The sequence below is a fragment of the Fusarium keratoplasticum genome, chromosome 1 (assembly GCF_025433545.1).
Source record: "Fusarium keratoplasticum isolate Fu6.1 chromosome 1, whole genome shotgun sequence".
Classification (NCBI taxonomy): domain Eukaryota; kingdom Fungi; phylum Ascomycota; class Sordariomycetes; order Hypocreales; family Nectriaceae; genus Fusarium; species Fusarium keratoplasticum.
In genome coordinates, this window is record NC_070529.1 from 155,111 (window position 1) to 170,372 (window position 15,262).

General features: G+C 51.6%; 8 protein-coding genes across 8 annotated transcripts; 3 read left to right on the forward strand and 5 right to left on the reverse strand.

Moving 5' to 3' along the window:
* Positions 1 to 24: 24 nt before the first annotated feature.
* NCS57_00004500 (uncharacterized protein) lies at positions 25 to 987 on the reverse strand (the record flags this gene model as incomplete). Its single annotated transcript, XM_053050138.1, has 1 exon — positions 25 to 987. One exon carries the CDS (start codon positions 985 to 987, stop codon positions 25 to 27), a length of 963 nt encoding a protein of 320 aa, XP_052918653.1.
* A 1,454-nt stretch (positions 988 to 2,441) lies between these two features.
* On the reverse strand, positions 2,442 to 4,475 carry NCS57_00004600 (uncharacterized protein; the record flags this gene model as incomplete). The annotated part of the gene is made up of 4 exons (XM_053050139.1): positions 2,442 to 3,201; positions 3,255 to 3,382; positions 3,436 to 3,713; positions 3,767 to 4,475. The coding sequence occupies 4 exons, from the start codon at positions 4,473 to 4,475 to the stop codon at positions 2,442 to 2,444; spliced, it is 1,875 nt and encodes a 624-aa protein (XP_052918654.1).
* Positions 4,476 to 4,970: 495 nt separating this feature from the next.
* On the reverse strand, positions 4,971 to 5,937 carry NCS57_00004700 (uncharacterized protein; the record flags this gene model as incomplete). Its single annotated transcript, XM_053050140.1, has 4 exons — positions 4,971 to 5,155; positions 5,210 to 5,508; positions 5,567 to 5,803; positions 5,876 to 5,937. The coding sequence occupies 4 exons, from the start codon at positions 5,935 to 5,937 to the stop codon at positions 4,971 to 4,973; spliced, it is 783 nt and encodes a 260-aa protein (XP_052918655.1).
* A 534-nt stretch (positions 5,938 to 6,471) lies between these two features.
* NCS57_00004800 (Amine oxidase) lies at positions 6,472 to 8,192 on the forward strand (the record flags this gene model as incomplete). The annotated part of the gene is made up of 5 exons (XM_053050141.1): positions 6,472 to 6,655; positions 6,716 to 6,784; positions 6,835 to 6,981; positions 7,040 to 7,899; positions 7,947 to 8,192. 5 exons carry the CDS (start codon positions 6,472 to 6,474, stop codon positions 8,190 to 8,192), a joined length of 1,506 nt encoding a protein of 501 aa, XP_052918656.1.
* Positions 8,193 to 8,868: 676 nt separating this feature from the next.
* NCS57_00004900 (uncharacterized protein) lies at positions 8,869 to 10,866 on the reverse strand (the record flags this gene model as incomplete). Its single annotated transcript, XM_053050142.1, has 8 exons — positions 8,869 to 8,995; positions 9,046 to 9,404; positions 9,461 to 9,519; positions 9,589 to 9,773; positions 9,825 to 10,113; positions 10,164 to 10,385; positions 10,444 to 10,604; positions 10,658 to 10,866. The coding sequence occupies 8 exons, from the start codon at positions 10,864 to 10,866 to the stop codon at positions 8,869 to 8,871; spliced, it is 1,611 nt and encodes a 536-aa protein (XP_052918657.1).
* A 664-nt stretch (positions 10,867 to 11,530) lies between these two features.
* On the forward strand, positions 11,531 to 12,350 carry NCS57_00005000 (Mac domain-containing protein; the record flags this gene model as incomplete). The annotated part of the gene is made up of 3 exons (XM_053050143.1): positions 11,531 to 11,631; positions 11,698 to 11,934; positions 11,990 to 12,350. 3 exons carry the CDS (start codon positions 11,531 to 11,533, stop codon positions 12,348 to 12,350), a joined length of 699 nt encoding a protein of 232 aa, XP_052918658.1.
* A 294-nt stretch (positions 12,351 to 12,644) lies between these two features.
* Positions 12,645 to 13,061, reverse strand: NCS57_00005100 (uncharacterized protein; the record flags this gene model as incomplete). The annotated part of the gene is made up of 1 exon (XM_053050144.1): positions 12,645 to 13,061. The coding sequence occupies one exon, from the start codon at positions 13,059 to 13,061 to the stop codon at positions 12,645 to 12,647; it is 417 nt and encodes a 138-aa protein (XP_052918659.1).
* A 445-nt stretch (positions 13,062 to 13,506) lies between these two features.
* On the forward strand, positions 13,507 to 14,981 carry NCS57_00005200 (Beta-lactamase domain-containing protein; the record flags this gene model as incomplete). Its single annotated transcript, XM_053050145.1, has 5 exons — positions 13,507 to 13,915; positions 13,969 to 14,394; positions 14,440 to 14,517; positions 14,580 to 14,855; positions 14,905 to 14,981. The coding sequence occupies 5 exons, from the start codon at positions 13,507 to 13,509 to the stop codon at positions 14,979 to 14,981; spliced, it is 1,266 nt and encodes a 421-aa protein (XP_052918660.1).
* Between the last annotated feature and the right edge of the window lie 281 nt (positions 14,982 to 15,262).

Consider the following 15,262-nt stretch of genomic DNA (forward strand, 5'->3'; position numbering starts at 1 on the left):
TTTTGATACAATAAAGTTAACCGCCTAATAGTTGATCTTGAAGCTAAACTCATCCTCCCAGTGCATAGCCCAGTATCGGTCCCAGATAGCCTTGGTGATGGGGCCGACTTTTCCATCCTTGACAGGCTTGTCGTCGAGAGTAGTAATAGGCATGATGCCTCCGGCAGTTGTGCACATCAAGATCTCGTCGGCCTGATAGGTCGCCTCGATGGGAACGTGCTCAACCCGGATCTCGTAGCCACACGATCGCGCAGCGTCAATCACGCTCTTTCGGGTGATACCCTGAAGAACTCCACGGTCGGGAGTATACAGAATACCATCCTTGATAAGAACAATGTTGAAACCCGAGCCCTCAGTAAGGTTGGCATCACCATCAGTAAGGAAGGGATAGGTAGCTCCTCGGTCGTTTGCCTCGAACAGGCCACGGACCAAGTCACCCCACTGAAGGTTCTTGATGGTAGGATCGATGGAGCCAGGAGGGACACGGCGGACGGTTCGGGCAACAATAGCACGGCCACCAGTGTATTGAACCTCAGGGTCCATAACCCACACATATGGTTGGATGAACATGTAAAGGTTGTTGTTCAGGAGCTCCTCAGGCTTGGCTCCTCGAACGCCAGTCAGGCCTCGAGTGACAATCAACTCGACAAAGGCATCCCGGATGCCACTCTTGGCAACCATGTCGACCAAGGTCTTGATGACCTCCTCTCGGGGGAGAGGCATCCTGAGGCGCATCTTCTTACAGCTGGCCTCGAGGCGGTTGAGATGATCCTCAAGACGGAAGAAGCGACCATCCCAGACGGAGGGCACATCGTATGTCAGATCGCTGTGCATAAAACCCTGGTCGAGCAGAGGAATTCGGGCTTCGTGCAAGGGCACGAGCTCACCCTGGATCCAAGCGACTCCCTTGGCGAGTGGGTTCTTGCTAGCCTCGAGAACGGCCTGTCGCTCGGCATAGCCGGCGAAAACCTTGTCCATGGTGGCCATTTCTGGTGATTGTGGCTGGTTTGGTGGTGTTGTTTGTAGGGGAGCTGAATGGGCAAAGATGAGGGAGTAGGATGAGGCTGATGAATGTGACTTGAGTTGTCGGGAATGAGTATGTACGATGCATCACGCCTTGCTTAAGTAGATGATCCCTTGTCCAGGTACCTTGGCGACTTAATTGCCGATGATTCGTAGCAAGAACACCAGGTGAGGCATCTGGGTTGAGCTATCTTGCGTATTTCCTATTTGGGTAATTGTGATCTTGACATCACCCCTTGCTACGTCTTGGGGGCTCAGCGCCGTGGCCCACTGATCCACGCTCATTTTGCCGAGACCGACGCGGTCATGTCCATGCGACTTTCCAAGAGCGGACTCATCGGCAAAGCCGCCGTGTCTGCCTCGGCCGTTGTCGCCCAAGTTCCTGATGAAGTTGGTGGAATTGGATATCCAGTATCTCTAGCCAAAGAGGCAAAACTTGACTCGAGCTGCCTACTTCGGAGCGTTTGCCAACATTGAAATTGCGCGCTACCTTTCTCTTCGATGGAAGAACCTTTCTGAGATGTGTTTCCAACTCATTCTCCAAAGGCAGGTCTCGAGTGGCGATGACACCTGGCATGGCTTCGCCGAACAACGCGAACTGCCAGGCTTGGTGTTGAGCCACTCTGATCTGATAACTGCCTGCTGGACATTTCGCTTTGTTAGGGAGTAGTCTCCAAATGGCCAGGGGATGACTTGTTCGCTATCCATTTCCTCGTTCAGGGGTCTCAACCTTGGTTGGAGGAAGATGGATCAATGAGGCACGCCAAATCGTCCCTAGAGCACGACGGACGTGATCGACCGAGGCCCAGACACTCATTTACGGCATGCCTGCAGTGTTTGTTATGCAAGGGCCGTTCCTTTTTCCCGAAACGTGCCTCAACTCCGGCAAATCAGCGTGTGCGTGGCCTAAAGGGCGAATGCGAGCATTGTAGAAGGCATTTCCAAAAAAAGAAATTAGAAATCAATAAAATCTCGCCGTCCCAGAGTAATCTCCGATTCAAAGCCTTTTTCCTTCTTCTCCTCTTTCTGCACTCACGAAATCCCGTTGTCCCATCCCATCAGGGCATGTTGACATGAAACGATAATGGTGCCCTCGGTCTAGAAAACCACCATGACACATGCCAACGTAAGTAAGCCACGCAATCATCAAGGTCCTTCCTTCTGGGCAAACAGAGTAGCCCATCCGTCTCGGTATCGCGTGTCCTAGTCTCGAGTCTCTCCCCCGTCAAAATGCAGCATGACGACGACAACGACTTGATAACGACTTTACAACAACCTAGGAACGGAGCAACAAGTCGCTGATGAAATAAAGAGCTTGAAAAGGATCGATTTGTACCGAAAAGCCGAACGAAAGATCCCACTCTCCAACCGAACAGACAAGTCCTGCGCCAACCCTCCCAACTCCGAACCAACTCCGATCAACCGAATAAATATTGGCGAGCATCTCCAGTTCCAACGTTGGAACGACTCTTTTGGTCAATGATAGAGCCCCACCACGAATTGGGGGTCTCGTTGGACCATACCTCCTCGAGCAGAGCGTTGGCCGTCAGGAACATGTCATATCGAGTCCGCTCATTCCACCAGCTACAGTATGTCCTAGCAACCTGACGCAAATGCTCGTCCGTTGTCTCGCAGCCGGCAAGGAACACAGGTAGTAGCAGCTGCTTCTGGAGCATGGAGCTGTATCTACAGGATGTGACATGGTTGAGCGTTTTGCGCGCAAGGAAACCCAGGATTGGCGGTGCCGGTTGGTCACGCTGCCACTTGAAGACGCGGCATATGTAGATGAGGAGACCATATCGCCAAGCTTCCGCACAGTGGTGAAGGTCTTCCTTGTAGTGAGCAACCTCTCCGATGTCACATCCTTCGGAGGGGGGAGTGTCGGCGACGATCTGATCAGGGAGATCGCCATACTCGGGGTCTGTCCATTCCCTGATTTCTTTTTCCACTCCCAACACTGGCCCCATGTCAAACTTCACACACGTCATGTTGGTCACAAGTTCAAATTCCCTCGCGTACGATCCTAAACGGATCATGTGTCGAAACAGGGCTTCTGGACACCCAGACACGCTGTAAAAGGTCTCGTTGCTCGACTTGTCGTGGTTGAAGAGACTAATGATTGTAGATTCGGATAGAACGCATCCTTGACGGCTCGTAAGGGCAAGGGTAACATCCCACCTAGACAGTCAGCAAGATTCGAACCCATCTCTCTGCCATTAGAGTAGAATTACCAGACTAGCATCTCTATACGTGCTTGCATCCGTGGAGTCTTCTTGACATTCAGACCCTCTGTAGCCTGTATCATCTTGTGTGCACGCTTCAAGTACCAAGTCCATGGTCCATGAGCCGAAGTTGCGCACTTAGAAATTGTCAGCACACACTATCCGATCTATATATCGGGCGAGGGCTTACATCTAATGTCATTAGAATCAACACAGCGTCAAGAAAGGTCGCTTCAATTGGTGACGCTTGTGAATTGCCCTCCATATCCCTGAGCATCTGGAGAGCCTTCTTTTTGTGCATTTTGGCCTCACTAGCACAAGAGCCGGTATCGCGGTTAATATGCTTGTAGGACAGAGCCAAGATACAGTGAAGAAGGAGTTGCGAGCCTCTACCAGTCTCGGCGTCGAATCGGAAAGGGTTGGCATCGAAATCGTGTGTCAAAGGCATGACGCAAAACTCTTGATCATCTATCCTCTGTCAGAAGGAAGATTAGGGCTCATAGCAGGAATGGAATACTTACATCGCGTTAGTAGTTGGGTTATTGTTAGGCTGATATTGCATGGAGCTTCTTGGGAGCTCAACGATGGCAGGACAATCTCGTCGATCGTTGACGGTTGCCCATCGGCATCGCATTCGACATTGGCTCCGTTGCTCTCGTTGGGAAGATTAGGTCCAATGAAGTGATTCTCGGGGGAGTTGTCGGCAGAGGAACTTTCATCCAACTGCACAAAAGGAATGTCGGGTCCAAAGTAAAGGGGCAGCTGTTGATGCCCGTTGATTTGGTCAAAGGGAGCAACAAAGGATGGACCCGGGTCAAAGAATGGGTTCATCAAGCTCGAATAGGACCAGTCTATGTCATTTCCTTGACTCATGCCCTCAGTGACGGGCTGCAGCATCATTTCGCTGTCGACTGGGTTGGCGGTTTCTTCGCATACCATGGGAGTGTCAGGTGGTGGAACTTGAACATCGGGCGGATGCGTCACAACAGGAGGCGAGCCATGCTGCGACTTGTCTTTGTTTTCTTCCTTTCCACTCGCAACTTTAGGGCTGGAATTTGGCGCGGCGGGTGTAGGTGCACTTCGGGGAGTCGAGGCCACGGCAGCTGTACTCTTCGGCCCAGTCGGGCCAGTACCGTTTCGACGGCGTCGCTTGCGGCTATAGGCGCCTACAAACTTGAATTCGCGAGGGGCCTTGACTTGGGCTTGAGCTTGAGTCTGAGGTTGCGACATGGCTGGTGATGTTATCGTGATCGGCGAAAGATGGAGTTGGAGAAGAGAGTAGCAGAGAAAGAGGAAGGAAGCTCGGGAAGCGTGGGGAGAGGAAAACGGGCATGATCCACTAAAGTCCCATCGGCCAACCCTTCTACATTTAGGGCGAGACAGTGCGCATTGGAGTGGCGGATAATGGATCCGGGTTGGAGAGCTAGAGTGCGGGGAGGTTGAGTCATGGGCGAGCTAAGATACAACACCCACTGGACGATTGGGCAATTGAGATATGCACATGATGGAGGGCATGGCAGGAATATTCGGTTCTCACGGCGATCATCTGGGGTTGTCTTGAGACGGAGACTTGACGATACAATCATCTGGCTAGGCCGTATTCGACAGCGTCCGACCCCTGTCACTGGCCTCATTTTATTACTGCGTGCTCTGGAAAGTCGGCTCTTCATCTTCTTTTTAAATTGGCCGTATATATCTCGTGGCTTCATTTACTATTTAACTACTCTAATTGTACAGACCACCGTTGGCCGACAGGACCGAACCCGTCGTCCACTTAGCATCATCAGTGCAGAGGAAAGCAACCAGAGGCGCAATGTCGCTAACTTCACCGACTCGCGCCGCAGCGGGAGTAGAGTCAATCAGAGGCTGCATGTCCTTGAGGAACTGCTCATCGCTCTGGAACCATTGGTCTGTCATGATAGGTCAGCAAAGTTCAGCCAAACACTGCGTTGCATTTTTCTTACCTGTGGCAATGGGGCCTGGGTTGACGCAGTTAACAGTGATGCCATGAGACTGGCCAAGCTCCTTGGCCCAGACTCGTACAAGCGCCTCGTCGGCTGCCTTGGTGGCTGCGTACACGGTTTGACCAGCAACACCAAGACGAGCTCCCGCGGAAGAAATGAAGACGATACGACCACCCTTGGGCAGATGAGGCTCAGCCGCCTTTGTCAAGAAAATAGGGCCCTTGACGTTGGCATCAAAGTGCCGTGTGTAAAAGTCCTCGGTAGTGTCTACCAGGTTGGCCTCGTTGCCTTGAGCGGCGCTGCAGGGTAACAGTGTCAGCTGCCGGACTCTCCCTTTCTCCAGAGGCATGGACTTACTTGTGAATGAGAATCTCAATCTTGCCGGTTGTGCTAATCTTGAGAGCGGCGTCAATCAGCTTGGGAATCTCCTCAAGCTTGCTGACGTCGGCCTGGCAGAGGATGGCCTTGGTGCCGTTGGCCTCGATATCCTTGACCACCTTCTCAGCTCGCTCCTTGCTACCAGCTGACACATAGTTAACGACGACATTGGCACCCCGCTTTCCCAAAAGAATAGCGATTCCGGCACCAAGTCCACTGCGACGTATCGATTAGTCTTCCAAGCTGAGCTAACAAAAGCAACGTGATCCGAGCGAGAGGATGGCATACCGGGAAGCACCAGTGACGATGGCAGTCTTGCCAGTAAGCTCGAGACCAGTAAAGTCAGGCATGGTTTCTGTAGAGTAGAAAGAAACTAGAAGATGAGTGTGATAAATGTTGTATGAGATGAACAAGGGGTACTTTCGCTTGCACAAGAGTGGTTACGAAGCTTTGAACCCCGGACATCGAGAGGCGTTAAGTAGCTCTTCCATCCGCATCTGAAGTCGATGTCATCTCCGCTCATGATGCATGCGGAGAATTGAAGGTCATACCAAATGTGGAAGTAGAGCCAACTGCCCGAAGTGGGTATACCGAGATGCGGGGATGTCTTACTTCCTAAAATGGTGTTAAGGAATCGAACCACCGAGATCGCCGACTCTCCAACAAGTGTTAGCAGCCATGACGGACCTTACCGAAGACGAAGGGACTAAAAGGGGCCCACACCGGCTAGCAAAAGTTAGAAGCTTCCGATAAGAAGCTCTACGTACTGAGCTAGCTCAGATATACGTCAGTTTGGGTTCCATCTTGCCAAACAGAAGCTCTCTCAAGCCATTGACAACTACCAAGACTCGTTTTCCAACCAAAACTACCACAATTTCTTCGAAATGACCCCCAAGACCAGAGACGGACACGTGTGGGAGCCTCAAACCGGCTTCAAGACTGGAATCGAGAGCGATGCTGTCATCTCTCCTGCCCGTGCCCTGAACAATGCCAACAAGGTCTACGATGTCGTCGTTATCGGCGCCGGATATGCGGGTCTTGCTGCAGCGCGCGACTTGAGCCTCCTGAGTAAGCGTCCTGACCTCCTGCATCTGCATCTCTAGTCTAACCAGCGACACCTTACACTAGACCACTCCGTTCTGCTTCTCGAAGCCAGAGATCGCATTGGTGGCCGAACCTACACGGCAAAGAAGGATGGTGAGTCTCATATATCCAATCTCTTGGATGCCTGCTCAATGCCTCACAAGGCTTCCTTTACGAGATGGGCGGAACTTGGGTCACTCATCACATGGGATATCTGTTCCGAGAAATGACCAGATATAACATGGACCGAGACCTTATCACCACTGGAAGCCCTGACATGCACAAGGGGTACTATACTATCAATGTCCCAGGTAACTTTCTTCTCACCTACCCACCATTTTCTCTCCATTAACCACCTTTTCATAACAGGAGCCGAACCACGAAAGCTCAGCCATGAGGAAGCTGGTGCCATGCAGGCCAAGGGCTGGGACATGTTTGTCAACGTCGACGGCCAGTTCGGCCGCACTATCTGCCCGCTCCCCCACGCCCAGCTCGATAACCCCATCGTGGACCGTGCTACCGTCGAGAAGTGGGATCAGATCTCATGCCACGATCGATTTGAGGATATCAAGCACAAGCTTACGGCTGAGGAGCAGGGTCTTCTCGTCTCGCTCCTTCTCCACATCTCCGGAGGACACATGAAGGATTCCAGTCTTTGGGACATGGTCCGCTCACATGCCCTCCTTATGCATAGTTCGGACAACTTCACCGACGTCTGGCTGAGATACAAGCTCCGAGATGGGCAAACCGCCCTGGCAAAGAACATGTTCCAAGAAGCGGCCGACGCTGGCTTGGAGTATGCCTTCTCTACTCAGGTAAAGTCCATCGTCCAGGCATCATCTGGAGATGGCCCAACCACCGTCTCAACCACGAACGGCGACAGGTTCCGTGCTCGCAAGATCATCAACACAATTCCTTTGAATGTTCTCAAGGATATTCAATTCTCCCCTCCTCTCTCGCAACGTCGCCAAGAAGCTATCAACATTGGTCATGTTAACCACATGACAAAGGTCCATGCCGACGTCAGCAACAAGGAACTTGAGAGATGGAACGGAATGCGTTTCCCTGGGCTTCTGATGTACGGCTACGGTGACGGTGTTCTGCCGAATGGAGACGTCCATGTCGTCGCCTTTGGTGCGGATGAGCGTGACACCTTTATCCCAGAGAACGATGCGACAAAGACAATCGATGCTCTGAACAAGATTCACCCCATGAATGTCAAGCGACTAGTATGTCTACACTCCTCTTCCTGAGGACAATACTAACAGGGCTATAGATTCTGCACAACTGGAGCACCGACCCCTTTTCCAAAGGTGGTCCTGCTTGGTGGCGCCCTGGCTACATGTCAAAGTATCAGGATGAACTCCAGAGTCGACACGGAAATGTCTTTTTTGCCTCTGCTGACTGGGCCCATGGATGGCGAGCTGCAATTGATGGCGCCTTGGAGCAGGGCAGCTTGAATGCTCAGACTGCCCACCGTGAGATCACTGCTTCCAACAAGAAGGCTTCAAGCAGGCTGTAGAACCGCGTCTGGTCTGCCAACAACTGCGTCAACCAGCGACATGTATTAGTGTATCATAGCTACTGCTGAAAATCTTTCAACACGCAAGCCGAGAATTGTCCTATTTTTACTATCACATACCGTACTGCGTTCTAATGCTGCCATGTATGAGTGATCATGTTCGGTGTCAACGTGGTCAATGCCCTTTTTAAATAGATAGGTGCCATTATCACCAACAATATGTTGTCTAAGCTCTGTGTAAGAAAAGGCATCACCAAGTACACACGGGGCACATTTGGTGTCCTTGTTGAGAGAACGCCAAGTCTCATATCCCTAGGATTCTAGCTAGAAATGAGCCCGATAATTATCAAGATTCTGGGCTTGTGGTGAGACTAAGGGGCTCCTGAGACAACGCCGTAGCGCGGTCTCTCGCCGAGCAAAACAAACCATGTAAGGATGTGTGCGCGGAATAATCATTTTGTTTCAGAAATTCACTATCAATTTCTCTACCTCTCTAAGCCTTGACTCTCAAGCTTCTTGTACATGTTTGCCAAAGACAGTTCATCCTGTCCCATCAGCAGCCCTTACCGGGGGGTGCTCTAGTACCTATCGTTCTATCACGAACCAGTGTAGTCATCGTATATTTCCGAGCTGAATTTTTCCCTTGCCCATCCTAAAAGGGGGCCACTTGGCAGCTCTAGGACTCTTGCTCGTATTGAGTGCTCAGCATTTCCCAGTCAATGTTTGGGCCCTCAAAGTAGCGTCGAACGGACGCCCACAACCCAACCAGAATCAGCCCCATAAATCCCAGCACAACACAGACACTAATAAACAGTCAGTGATATTATCAGAATCACCCGGGGTGACAACTCACTAGTTCATGGAACCCGCATCAACAGGAAGCTTGTTCGGGAAGCAGATGAAAATGCCGATCGTGGTAACCCAGAGCGGTGTCCACGCGTTGCAGAGATAGCCAACGACCTTGCTAAGCTTAAAGGGTCGCTCAGGGAGCTTGTTCTCGCGACCATGGAACAGGGTGATTGCTTGTGGCACAGCGTACGAGATGTTGACTCCAAGAACCGCCGTGGTGATGATTGAGTTGAACGCCTGGCTACTGGCCATGTAAAGTAGGCCGTAAAGGATGCAGAATCCGACTGACAGAATCGTGGTTCGGACGGGGAACCCAAGAGAAGGCGAGATGTGGTTCCAGTACTCGGAAAATGGTAGGCCACGCTACAAAATCGCTTTCATCAGTTCATGTTCGAGAGACTGCAAGGAAAAATACTCACGTCTCGCGAGAAGGCCCAGGTCAAGCGACCGCAAGTGATCCATTGGCTAGGCATGCAAGCTAGAATATGTCAATAAAGCACGGCCCTCGGAAGTCAAAGACCAAAGCATAGAGCCAAAGAAGACTTACAGTAGAAAATTACCACAAGGAGACTCTGTAGGCCAAGTGCTGCCGACTTGCTCCCAGTAGCCTGGTAGAAAGCCTCGAGACTGGGAAGATGGGCCGATCGAACCGCGTCAAGATCCTTGATCACAAACATCATAGCCAGGATGAATGGAACAGAGGTAACCAGGCCGATGATGAGAGTGAGGTTCCTAGAATTTGTCAGCATCTGGAAAGATCGCAGTTTTTGGAGTGTTGCTTACATGGCTCTGGGAATGGCCTTTCCAGGGTGGTGCATCTCCTCGGCCACGTGGATGACGGCGTCCATGCTGGCAAAGGCGTACATGGCGTTTCCGACGCTCATAACCCAGGCAACTCCTTTAGGCCAGCCACTGGTACCGTCGAACTTGGTAATGAAGCTGGGGTGGTTGTATTCATCGCACATGGCCAAGATGGTGACAGTGACGATGAGGAAACCGAGCACCGAGAGCGCAAGACAAGCCTGTGTCCATTTTCCAAGGTGCTTTTGAGGAATCGTGAAGATGGGGATCACTTCAAGTCGTCAGTCAGGGGAACGCAGAGTTTGTTCCAAGCCGACTCACGCGTAATCAAGATGAGTCCCACGTATAGAAGGTAGGAGTGCCAGTTCTGCGGTTCATACTCTGGCTTGACAAACAGGATCATGCCGATGATGCATTGTACGTTATTCGAGATGCCGGAGCAGGTGATGACCCACCAGCCAAGGACGCTGATAGTGCCAACCGCGAAGGCAGCGAATCGTCGGTGCTTCTCGGGAGCCAGGATGTAGGTGAAGTGGTATTGGCCTGTGTGGTAAGGAGATCGGTCAGCCGACAGATTCCAAGATGAGGTAGAAGCACTGACCTCCTGACGACGGAAAAGCCGAGGCCTGTTCAGCAAGACCGAGAATGATGATCCATTGAACGGCGCAGGCAACGATCAGGCCAAAGACTGTGGCCTGGGGTCCGCCGTAGAGCAAGCTCTGTCCGAAGCAGCTGGCATACGAAACCCACGAATTGGTGATACTAGACGACGTTTAAGTATGAGGGAATCGATTCTCGAGGACTGATGCGATTACCTGAAGCCCAGTCCCAGAGTTCCGAGAAGATTGAAGGAACGCCTCATAACAGGGACGTGGCCCTGAGCGAGGAGAATGTTGTCATCGACGGCATCGCCCTTCAAGACCTCGCCACGCATGTCTTCGACCCTACCAATGCCAACGTCCGAGTCATTGGTGGCATGGGACTTGACCTTGGCCATGTCCTCGCCGACGGTGTTCTGAGCCATGATGATGTGCTGAGTGAAGGAAACAAGGAGATGGCCAAAGACTTGGAAGGAATGATGGGATCGAAAGAGGATGGAACAAGGTTGCGACAGGGTCACGCCGTCGACATTTAAGTAAAAACGCGCCGGGCTATCTTCTCAAGTTTGGTACTTGGCGAGCTACTGGGCAATCTCGGCCTTGAACCATCTCTACAATCTCCTATCAATGCCGAAAGGCCCTTTCCTCCGCACCCCAGACCCTCCCCCACAGCCAACATGGCCCGGAAACGCGGGGAAGGGTCGGCCATGGCAGCGCCGGTTATCTCTGCCGTGATCCTTGACCCATGGCTTCAAGATTCAGCAGCGATAACGTCTGCACCGTCCAGATGCCGGTCCGACACTGTGCGGGTCATGGTCTCCACTGCGGATCCCATGGGAGGGGAAGCCGCATCTCGTAATTCCTAATGCGGTAATAACGTCTCACCGCGTCCGACTTCTCCGCGCTTTAAAGCCAACCTCAACTCTCCAACCACCTAGCAAGTACCTTCACCAGCTCCGCATCGGATAAGCAGGCAAGCAATCTTTGATATCTTTGGATAGATACATGTCGCCTTTGACCCGATAAACCTTCAAATTACTCAACCATCAGTCCTATCTCCTTCCCCCCGTACAGTCACTATCTTTCATCATGGCCAAGCAGCAGCTGGATCCCGAGATCATTGAGCTCGCCAAGGGCTTGCAGGGCACTCCTTGGTGTGACGAGTACGAGAAGATGATTTCAGGCATGCTGTATGTCTTGTTCATGGCACATGCACCTTTGACGTCTGTCTAACCTCAGGCTTCACATCCCTGCAGTTACAACCCACTACACCCCAAGCTGTTGGAGGGTCGCCACAAGGCTCGCTGCGTGGCATACAACTTCAACAACCTAGATCCCAATACTGGCAACTACGAAGAGATTGCCACCAAGAGACTCGAGATGCTCTCTGGAATGCTCGGAAAAGTCGGCCCAGGAACCTTCATTGAGCCACCCTTTGCGCCTGACTACGGCTCCAACATCTCCATTGGTGAGAACTGCTTCTTCAACTTCGGGTAAGCAACCCTCAGATCACCTGTCTGCAACGGCTTGACTAAAAATCCTGACCAGCCTAACCATCCTGGACACCAGCCTCGTCATCATTGGCGATCGTGTCCAGATGGGCCCCAATGTCCACATCTACACGGCGGGTCATGAGACCAGCGTCCTCTCCCGCATAAAGTTTGTCGAGTTCGGACACCCTATTAGAATCGAGGATGACTGTTGGATCGGAGGCAATGTTGTGATCCTTCCCGGGGTCACCATTGGACGAGGATGCACTGTCGGCGCTGGCGCCGTGGTTACCAAGAGTCTGCCCCCTTACTCCATCGCTCTCGGGGCCCCTGCAAAGGTGGTCAAGACTATTCAGTCGGTTGAGGAGGAGATGGCCGATCCTAACAACCCTTACCGAAACATGCCGGACCGGGCTTAGACTTAGTTGATGGTTTCACCATGACAGGGACAAAAACATTACTATAGACCAGTGCTAGAATGGAATCAAGCTACCTGCATCGTGTAATTCATTCATCTTGTGCCCCCGTTGGCTGACATGTACAGACTCGACTAGCAGACCTAAATCACCTGCCTTCTACAGTACCGCAGAAAGGGGCCCATGAGTGTCCATCCTTGACCCCTAGCAATCCTTATTCTGATAGCTATCCCAGACGAACGACCACGATGCCTCGCACATCTTCGCCACTCTATCCATGCGTCCGAAATTCGCCTCCTAGTCTGCGATTGCCTCCGCCTGAAGCTCCAAGTGCATTCCGGGGTTGACGAGAGCCGCAACCACCACCGATGTCAAGGTCGGGGTATGACCCGGCCAGCGCTTGCGCAAGAGTGCCAGCATAGTTGCCTCATCTTCAGCACGAGTAAAGTAAGCCGTCAACTTGTGGGCTGAACCGAGGCCCTTGCTCACTCCGGCGTTTCGGAGTGCGGCATCGATACAGTCAAAGACTGCGTTGAATTCTTCCTCCACGGAGCTAGCTACAAGTTCTCCCGTCTTCAGGTTCACCCCAACATGTCCAGTTGTTATGATGAGGGTGCCGTTTATCGGGATGGCTGCCGTAGTGGCAAGCGATGCGGAGCGCAGCATCTCACCGACTGGGCCGGGGAGAAACTGATAGCGAACGGGAGAAGACATGTTGATACGGTGAGATAATTTTTGATAAGTTTTGAACTGTTCGTGGGTCGTAGATACCGAGTGTTGCTCTTCCTCGGTTCAGCTCAAGGCGGCATGCCTATACATGTACATGCATTTCTTATTGTTGCTTTAGTTCATGAGATATGCCTAATGTGGTAATACTTAATAGTCCCGTTCTCGGCTAGCCCCGCAGCCACCAGACCATCGTTGGACTGCTTTCGTCACAACGTCGCGATTTTCTGCCAAACCTCATTTCTCCAACTCTGGAAATACTGGGCTTGGTTAGCGACAAGCCTGTCAACAGGAAGGGTTCACGCGCAATCAAGAAGCTTACAGTCCCGGATACAAACATTGGAGTTCCGAGATAACTAACAGCTCGGTTCAACGACCCCTGTGTTCTGGACTTCCGGCCTCCCTGTCATCGTCTAGTCGCAACTCTGCCGCCATGTCTTCCATCCTATCTGCAGGTCTCCAGGACAAGCTGCGTGACATTATTGACGAATACACATCCGGAGGTGCCGACCGAAAGATTCCCGGCCTAGTCTATATTGCGTTCAGAAACGATGGCCAGCCAATTTTCCAGCATTGCTCTGGCACGAGAGGCATGTCCTCGCAGGGCTTGATGTCCACAGATACCATCTTTTACTTGGCTTCTTTTACCAAAGTGGCAACCTCTGTCTCTTGCATGCAGCTTGTTGAGCGTGGTCTGTTGCACCTTGACGATGCTGATGAAGTTGAGAGGATCTGCCCCGAGTTGAGAGATGTAAAAGTTTTGACTCGCACAGCTGATGGTGGCTTCGCGCTCGTTGAGAAGAAGAAAAGGATAACCCTACGGATGCTCCTGAACCACACTGGCAAGTACCCTTGAAGCCAGTTTTGGGAATGAAACCGTGTTAACAGACTTCAGCCGGTTTTGGATACGCCTTTGAGGACGATAAGCTGGCAGAATACACTCGTCCAGTTGGCGCAGATGATTTCTCAGGAGAAGCAGTGGAGATAGCCAACCGACCTCTTGTCAACCAACCTGGCGAAAAGTTCCAGTACGGAATCTCGATGGACTGGGTGGGTGTCATGATAGAGCGAGTCTCTGGAAAGTCGTTGGACGAATACTTCAAAACCAACATCTTCCAGCCTCTGGGTATGAACAGTGTAACCTTTCATCCTTCAGAAGAGGCCAAGGCAAATATGGCCTACATGCATCGAAGGTCCGCAGATGAAAAGCTAGCAACCACTGATCACTTCTACCGACGACCATTGTTAGCTTACGGAGAGGGAAACAAGGCCCCGTGCGCTGGAGGTCATGGTTGCTTTGGAAAGCCGGCTGATTTTGGAAGTGAGTTTTACCCTTTGTTCCCACTGCCCATATTAACAGTGTCAGGGCTCATCTCACTTCTGCTCAACGATGGCATCGACAAGGTAACAGGCATGCGTCTCCTCAAGCCCGAGACTGTTCAAGGTGTGTATACTCGTTTCTGACATTTGAAGATGTGCTCATTAACAACACATCCTCAAATACAGACATGTTCACGGACCAGATTACCGATAAACCACGTTACAGCAACGTGTGTGTTCCAGTAGCAAAGCCCGAGTTAGCCAACCCAACGCCCTTGACCACAATGCCAGACGATCACACCGAGGGATGGGGAATGTCATTTTCAATTAGCCACTTTCCCTCTGAAACAGGACGAGCACCTGGTACGGCATCTTGGGAAGGGTTGGCCAATCTCTTCTGGTTCGCTGACCGAAAGAATAACATTGGCGGCATCATTGCTTCTCAAATCATCCCATATGGCGGTAGGCTGTCCAAACTCGTATAGAGGCTCTAACACTAACACGACAATAGATCGCTTGGTATTGGAGTGCTCAGATCGTGTAGAAACCGAGATATACAAGGCCTTGCAGCAGGTTGATGGATCTTGATAGTGAGTTATATGGCGTCAGGATTGTTGAGGCCGATACGGCCTTTCTATCAGTATCAAGTAGCCAAATACAAACATTAGACACTAATGTCTCTTTAACTATGATACTCATCCGAACTTGAACGCTCGAGCTTTGCACGAGATTCATCCGCTTCCCAATGCTATGACCCAGAATCTTTTGTCCCACTTGTGCCATGTTGGAAGCAACAATGTCCATAACTTGACGAGTCCATATCAACAACTTCTCGATAGCTCCATACTGCTCCGACGGTCCCCGTGGCG